The 7,865-nt window shown below is 39.8% G+C and overlaps 1 protein-coding gene across 1 annotated transcript; it reads left to right on the top strand.

Annotated features, from left to right (window-relative positions):
• The first annotated feature begins 1,904 nt into the window (after positions 1–1,904).
• On the top strand, positions 1,905–6,791 carry rnf114 (ring finger protein 114). The gene is made up of 6 exons (XM_017415010.3): positions 1,905–2,098; positions 2,672–2,822; positions 3,007–3,113; positions 4,932–5,046; positions 5,181–5,288; positions 5,385–6,791. The coding sequence occupies exons 1-6, from the start codon at positions 1,962–1,964 to the stop codon at positions 5,448–5,450; spliced, it is 684 nt and encodes a 227-aa protein (XP_017270499.1). The 5' UTR covers positions 1,905–1,961; the 3' UTR covers positions 5,451–6,791.
• Positions 6,792–7,865: the final 1,074 nt, after the last annotated feature.

Raw genomic sequence — 7,865 nt, forward strand, 5'->3', positions numbered from 1 at the left:
ACTGACGCTTCATCGCCATCACGGACCCACGTGCTAAAAAAAAGGAAATACAAATGTTTTATTTTCATTTTATTAAAAAAATAAAAAATGTGTAATTTTTTCAGTAAATAGTGGTTTATTGCATATCACGTGTCACTACTTTAAGAAGTGACTTTAAATCAATCGAATATGTGAAACATTCTCCATTTCCAGCTTTTCCAAATGAAGACTGAATTATTTTACATAATTATGCAGTGAGAGTTTTACAATGATTTAAACAAATAATGTGATGATTTTACTGTTCTTGTTCATCTGAGAGAAAAAAAAACAGCTTGTATATTTGAGTTTTATTTTGGATTCCCAACTTTAATTTGAGGACAATATTAGAAAAACGTCCAAAACAATCAGAAATATTTGTAGTTAATTAATTTATTTATTTATTCATTTATTTTATATCTCAGGTGAAAGGACTGCTAAACCAAAAACAAATTTCCAAACAACAAACCAGTACATACAGCACTAAAACCTTTTTTTCTCCATTATATATTTGTCTCCTATATGTTTTAATTTATGTGTATTTATTATTATTATTGCTTAATAGTTTTACTGTTTGTTTAGAAGTGTACAGTTTAGTTTTTTCATCAGTAATTTTAGATGTTTGGTTTTCTTAAAAGCGTAGTCAACGACTAAGTGTGCAAACTAGCCATTGGCTGGTAAAAAGACAAGTACAGGGCAATGGTTACATCATTTACTCAGTCAAAAATAATTCATAAAGTAAACAAAACTATCCTTAAATTAAAAAGAAATTGTCACAAAAAAGGTGAATGGCAGCCAACCACTTAGAAACATCTGAAGTGACTAAAAAGAAGTTGACAATGGTGACATCTGTGGAAGAGCTGTTTGGGATGAAGAAGCCTGACTAGTTTTGTGTATTTGTGCCTATTTACACTCGGATTTGTGGAGTAAAGCATGCAGATAAAAGTGCTTTGTTGACATTGAGTGCGTACCTGTATTTCAGAACTGCATATCAGTATATGTGGAAAACTACAGGAGTGATCTCTTAGTTAGCAGTAATATGTAAGGTTGTTTTAATGTGCTGTTCCTGACGTGAGAGAAGAATGCATGAGATCGACAGACAGTGCAACTTCTGTGGTATCGACTCTGTGTCAGTTTGTTGTGGTGTAGAGGGAGCTGGGCTGCAAGGCAAAACTCTTTGTTTACCGGTCGGTCTACATTCCTACCCTCACCTATGGTAACTTTGGTTAGTGACTGAAAGCACAAGATATCAAATACAGACAGTCAAAAATGAGTTTCCTCCTCAGGGCAGCTGGGCTCTTCCTTAGAGATAGGGTGAGAAGTTCAGTAATCTGGGAGGGAGTCGGAGTAGAGCCGCTGCTCCTCCACATCGAGAGGAGCCAGCTGAGGTGGTTCCTGCATCTGGTAAGGATGCCCCCTGGACACCTACCGGGCATGTCCAACTGGGAGGAGACCCCCCAGGAAAGACCCAGGAAATGCTGGAGAGAATGCATCTCTCGGCTGGCCTGGGAATGCTTTGAAATCCTCCTGGAAGAGCTGGATGTCCGGACTCAAGCTCAAGCTGCTGCCCCAGCGACCCGACTCCAGAACAAGCAGCGAACAGCGGATGGATGGATGGTTCCTGACTAAATGAACCTGCAGTGAATTAAATGTATTTTATAAATTAAAAAGAAAATAGCAAATATATTGATTCAAACTGTCAACTAAACCACAACTTCAACTTTTTTATTACTATTTATGACAATACATATTGTACAGTCCCTGCCTCACTCTTGTAAATGATATTTGGAAAACTAAAATTAAAATGAAAGTTTTGGTATGTGTGCCAGTGTTCGGTCGTAGTTTCCATAAGCTCCGCCCCCCCGCTCGAGCCCGGTGACGTTGTTACGGGAACGGTCGGCGCCGCTGCCTGGCTCGCTGGGGGACTGACTCAGTGAAGAAAAGAAATGGCGATGCTCGGAGGCTTCAGCTCAGCACAGCACAAGAAAAGTGTGACCGACGAGAGCGGCGACGTGTCGGAATTCATCTGTCCCGTTTGCCTCGAAATTTTCGAGAGTCCCGTAACAACACAATGCGGGCATACGTGAGTATTTTCCGCTTTATTTTTCCGCTCGCCCTCCCCCCTCGTATATCCCACGTCTTCCACCAGCGATGTACGAGTTAAAAACAACGAGAAGAAGGGCTTGATTTTTAAAGACACTGCGGACCTGAGCTGGCAAAACATCGACCATACGCGTGCACGCTTGTGCAAAGACTACGGTTCTTTTTTTATTCGCATAAATAAGTCGCAGAAAAACCAATTCTAGGTAGCTAAATCAGTTTCAGTTTTGTTTACATCAAAGAGGAGGCCTCACTCGGGAGTTGTAGTTTTACTCTCCGTTGCCGTGCCTCATGAAAGGACCGTAAAAAACTACAAATCCCGGCGTCATTTTGAAGCGGGGGGACTTTCCGTCGGATTTACGAGAAGCTCAAGTCAGCAACACAAAAACAGAATAAAATCGACTTTTTCCTGCACACCGTGTTGCACTATCCTACAAATAGTGAAAATGGTTATAAAAGAGCTTGCACTTAAAGTCCCTTAAAGACAAATATAATGAATAATTAATGTGCTTCTTTGAACTTGTTCATCAAGATTCCTTCCCGTATCTCTTGCTAGGTTCTGCCAGACTTGTTTGCAGGAGTGTTTGCGTCCACAGAAACCTGTGTGTGCTGTATGTAGGGCCACTCCAGGGCTTCTGACTAAAGCTACTAATCTAGAGGCCCTCATCCAGTCATCTGTGGCAGCTTGTAAGGGCTGTGGAGTTCAGGTATGTTTAATTATTAATGTGCAAACTACAATAAAACACCTGATGGTTGAATAAAGCTGGCAATTAATCATCAATGCATGCTGAAATTAAACTTGAAGTTAGGTTTTGATGATCAGATAGATGCAGCATTTATATTGAAACCATGATACGGTTGTTGATGTTTCCTTTTCGTTCCCCTCATCAGATTGGCCTGTCTCAGATGAGAACCCACACAGCAACTTGTTCGAAATACCAGGAGTACATCGAGGAGGGGGTGAGGACCACTGCCCAGAGCCAGCCTGCCGTCATCAGGTGAGGAACGATGGGGGCGAGCCGAACCGTTTTTGCTAGTCGTCTCTAGAGCGTTTTTTTCTTTTTCTTACGTGGTGAATGTGGTATTTAATTTGTAGTGCCTACTGCTTGTGGTGCTGTATTTAACCTCAAGACCACATCAGGCAAAACCTCAAGGCCTAAAAGGAGGAGCATAGTCCTGGTATTGGCCACTTCAACACAAGAGCCTACTGTTTCACTTTTATCGCGTTCTGCTGTTCTGTTAAGGTGCAGCTGAGGAAGTGGTTACTGAGCCTTATCTTTATCACTATCTGTGTGAAAAGGAAATTCTGACATTTCTGCTCCTGATAATCGGGCAAGAAATCTGAAAGCACACACTAGGTCGGCATTATGCTGTTTGTTTTGTTTGTTTGCTTGTTCCTATCTGTGTTTACAACTCAGGGAAAGCATTCATTGCATAAAAAGGGGGTCACACATTATTTACTTTTCTATTAGTCTTTCTTACCCTTCATTCTGATCATTTGAGTTGACGGAAACAGCCACCGTGTGCACGTTATATATTTACACAGACACACACACACCATTAAACAGTAGAGGTAGCATAGTCTGCAGTTTATGCTAAGATTTCACAGCATCGCATGAAGCTTTTAGTCCTTCCTCAGTTATGATTGTTTTTCCGACCCAACATTTTATTTCATGCTAACAAGCGCACTATGTTGAGTTGAATCAACAATCTGTAAAGAGGAGCAGTTCAAAACACTGATTTATGGTTGGACAGAGAGCAGATCTTCAGCTTTAATCAAAGGTCATTTTGGCTCAGATTCAGGGAAAAAAGAAGCAGGTTGCTGCAGCTCATTATTGTAAGTGAAAGTAAATGTAGACAGCCGTCTTATTCATTCAGTAACACAATCTGTTGGCTTCCTCTGAAATGTTGATCGGAAGCCAAACTAATCCACCACTGCTGTGTTGTGTCTGTTTGTTAGTGTGATTCAGAACATAGATGTGCCATGATGACGCTTAAATGCCTGACATGCTTTTGTCACTTGGTGTCTTAAATGCCAGAACATCTTTTCAGCATTGTCAATCTCACAAAGTGGTTAAAAAAGTACTATGCCTGTTTTTGGGCCAAGAGTATAAGAATGGATGAGTTTTACCAAAATAAATGAAACCGATGAGACGATTCGTGAAATCTCTGGGTTCACACTGTTTTCTAAAAGAAACTGAAAGTAGATCTAATCATCAAATCAGTCAAGTTGTTTTTGTTGATCTGAAGCTGTATAATGGCCTGCTGCTACTGCTTCACTTACTGACTGTATAATAAATACATATTGGTGTCTGTGGGTAAATAAAGCCACATGCATCAGCTCCAAAACCAAAAGTTTGTTTTAATTTTCTTGTAATAAGTGGGTGAATGAGCCCCTCAAAAGGCTCCAAATTAAGGGTTGGCTTTTTTTTTGAGACCAAGATACTGCAGTTTAAAGCTATCTGTGTGCTGTGGGTTTATTTTTTTTCTTTAACTAAAGATGTACCTTATTCAGTCTTTTGTCCTTGGAAAAAGAACAGCAGTTAAATATACTTAAAACTAGAACCACTTCATGTTTACAGATTTGTAAACACTGAAGACCATCAGTACGTCTAGCAGTTTGTTTGAATATCTTTTTATATAAAATAAAGCTGTAACATTTGGCGCACGCACGCTGGCTCTGCTGTGTGACGTTTGCCTTGCGTGTTCCAGGATTTCCTTTGCCTAATGAGCAGACCGAATTTGCAAACAATCAGTCGTTTCCAGTTGCGGCGACGAATGAATATCACAGCTAAAATTGTTTCTGCTTCCCACAGTCCAGTGCCAAATCGCTACACTTTCTCTTGCCCCTACTGCAACTGCCAGAACCTGGATCAGGATGGCCTAGTTGAACATTGCACTTCCCAACACGCTCGAGACCCACGCCAAGTGGTAAGAAGCCCATGCCGCACTGTGGTCCTCTCAGTCGCCCTCAGGCTCCGCACTGCATTTTCTGTTGTTTGTTTAATTGTGATCAGTAACATATTTATGGATTCTATCTCTCTCTTCCTTTTATTTTTGTTTAGGTGTGCCCTATTTGTGCCTCAATGCCTTGGGGGGACCCTAATTACAGGAGCGCTGACTTTTTCCAGCACCTCAAGATCAGACACACTTTCTCCTATGACACATTCGTTGTACGTAAACACTGATATTAGTTTACTTTTATATCCACAAATGTTCACGAGTAACTTTGTTTTAAACCTCTTCCCCTCATGCTGATGTCTCTGCAGGATTACTCCACAGATGAGAACACAATGATTCAGGAGGCTTTACAGCGTTCCCTCATGGACAACTGAAGTGTGAAGAACAATCGAGCAGGATGACGAGTTTAGGAAAAAAAAAAAAGAGAGAGAGAGAGAAGATTGTCTTGAAAAGACACAATTATACACTGCATCATCATGCATCTGGTGTAACTGAACTGCTATGGGTAATTATTTTCACAGGGGCATTGTGTCGTATCTTATGAATCTACAGGTTTAATAATCAAAAGAAGAAATCAGGCAGTGTTGTTTAAAAAAACGTGCTGATTGGTTTTAAGGTGTGACACAGTGTTTCTGGCGTGGACATCTCTTTTCTTCCCCTCAACGGAGTCCGTTCACTGGTTATAGTTAGTTTAGTATCTCCTTAACTATGTTTAAGTCATTTGTTCAGTAATGACCTAGTGTCATGTAACCAAAATCTTCCAAAGTTGTGCTGAAGCTCCCCATTTGTCAATACTTGATGTTATAGGAGGGTTTGACCACTAGGTGGCTAGCTTTTGCCAGCAAATGATAAATTACTTGCAAAGCTGTCAATTTAACAGAAACATAATATTCTGCTCACTCCTGATTGGCATGGACACTCTCACTGGAAAAAAGGGATTTTTTTTTTTTGTAAGGTTCTTCACCTGAAGGAAGTTGCTTTTTTTAAAAAACACAATTTCTGCTTGATATTTGTGTGTGTGTGAGAGAGAGAGAGAGAGTTTTTTTTGTTTGTTTGTTTGTTTTGTTTTTTTCAGTTCTGCTGGAAAGAATAAATAATATGAGGGTTAAATAAAACCAGAGACAAGTGTTTGCTTCAACGTAATATTCTTCCCTTGTGTCTTTGTGCCTTCTGGTTTTCTGACTTCCAAAATTCATAGGGCTAATAGTTCATGTTATATGCATCTAAAGAAAAGCATCTGTTGGTTATGATCTGTTTTTAGTTTTTGTTTTTTCCCCCCAGTTTATTTGCATGTTTACCACAGGGGGGCAGTAGAGTTCCACCTTTCCCTGTGTGAGCCACTGCCCCTCACTGGCTCTGTAGTTGTTTCAAAGTATAATTTCATCCTGAAAGTCTTTTTTTTCCAAGCTTAGTTTTTAACATGAGGGTTTTGATTTAATGAAGCATACAAAATATGACACAAAAAGTATAATTTTGTTGTTTTAATTATAATAGCTGAAACCCCAATAATTACAGCTTCACTTATAGGCAGATGCCCATGTGACATAAGTTTAAATCTAACTCGCTGTAATACTTCTCTCATGCCCAGTGTCTGCAATAGTCTTCATTTAGGAAAAAAAGAATCCAATTCATCGTGGCTTTCATATTTCATCTTGAAATAGTTCTTGTTTGAGATCTTACCAAAACTGACAACAAACAACGATGCAAAAAAAAAAAAGTTTTTTCTGTCTTGGTGGTTTTGTTTTCATTTAAAAATATAAATTGTGTTTGTTGTTTTCCATTGATGTGTAAATGTTTCAGATAAATCACATACATTATGACACGTTGCATTTTTTATTATTTTTTTTGAACAGGTGAATAAATTCCCTTACATGCAGATCAAGTAGCTCTGGCGCGGAACCTCAATGCCTTTCTGTTCGGTCTTTGGCTCCACTTAGATTCACTGTGGATGTTCAGTCCCCCCACCCCCACCCCCATGTCATAATTTTGTGTCTTTCTAATGTGTAATAACCTTTTCTCCTTTCTCAGTATATCTCTCTCATTCTCTTTTGTCAGCCCTACTGTCAGAGGGTGCTAAATCCTGATAAATTAAAGCTCTTTAATTATTTAAATCCTGGCCCCGGAAATCAGGTGTAGTGATTTATATGTGTGTGTGAGATGTGTGTGTGTGTGGGAGGGGTATGACAATGTTCACTGCTGATGGATGGCTACAGTGAGTGTTTAAAAGGGTGAGTAAAAGAAAACTGGCGGGTCCAAAATTTCAGATACGCTCAGATATCAGAAAAAAATTGTTACGGAGCAGAATTTTCTACTTTAGTTGTATATTAGAAATTAGTAGAGTGTCGTACCAGGAATGAATCTTGCAGTGTGTGTGGTAACTTTCCGATGAAACTTGAGCTCCTCGGACTTCATTGTCCATACGGGGGGAACAAAATCTCACATCATTTTTTTTTTATCTTTAAGGCCTCTTCTATATCACTACAGTTTAACATGTAGCTCTGCAGAGCAGCTCAGGCACCAAACTTATTGATGCTCCTGCACCCCTTATATTTTCTTCTTCTTTTTTTTTTTTATTATTACCCCCACAATCAGGTTTTTGCTCCTGGCACATAGAGTAGTGGTGTTAGCAGAGGGAGAACTAACGAGATACTCGAGTGCTTCCAGGCAGGAAGGAAGTCGAGTCGAAAAAACATGGCAGAGCGAAGTCTTTCTTGTCTGTTTGGTGGCGCATCTTAAAAGGAAGAAGGGGGAGGAGGGGGGGCTAAAGGTGGGGAGTAAGAATAGGAAGA

This window comes from Kryptolebias marmoratus, linkage group LG8 (assembly GCF_001649575.2).
Source record: "Kryptolebias marmoratus isolate JLee-2015 linkage group LG8, ASM164957v2, whole genome shotgun sequence".
In the NCBI taxonomy this organism is placed as follows: Eukaryota; Metazoa; Chordata; class Actinopteri; order Cyprinodontiformes; family Rivulidae; genus Kryptolebias; species Kryptolebias marmoratus.

Coding starts and splice junctions, on each gene's coding strand:
- rnf114 (XM_017415010.3), top strand. CDS start 1,962: ATGGCGATGCTCGGAGGCTTCAGCTCAGCACAGCACAAGAAAAGTGTG. Junction 2,099..2,671: donor ACAACACAATGCGGGCATAC/GTGAGTATTTTC, acceptor ATCTCTTGCTAG/GTTCTGCCAGACTTGTTTGC. Junction 3,114..4,931: donor AGCCAGCCTGCCGTCATCAG/GTGAGGAACGAT, acceptor TGCTTCCCACAG/TCCAGTGCCAAATCGCTACA.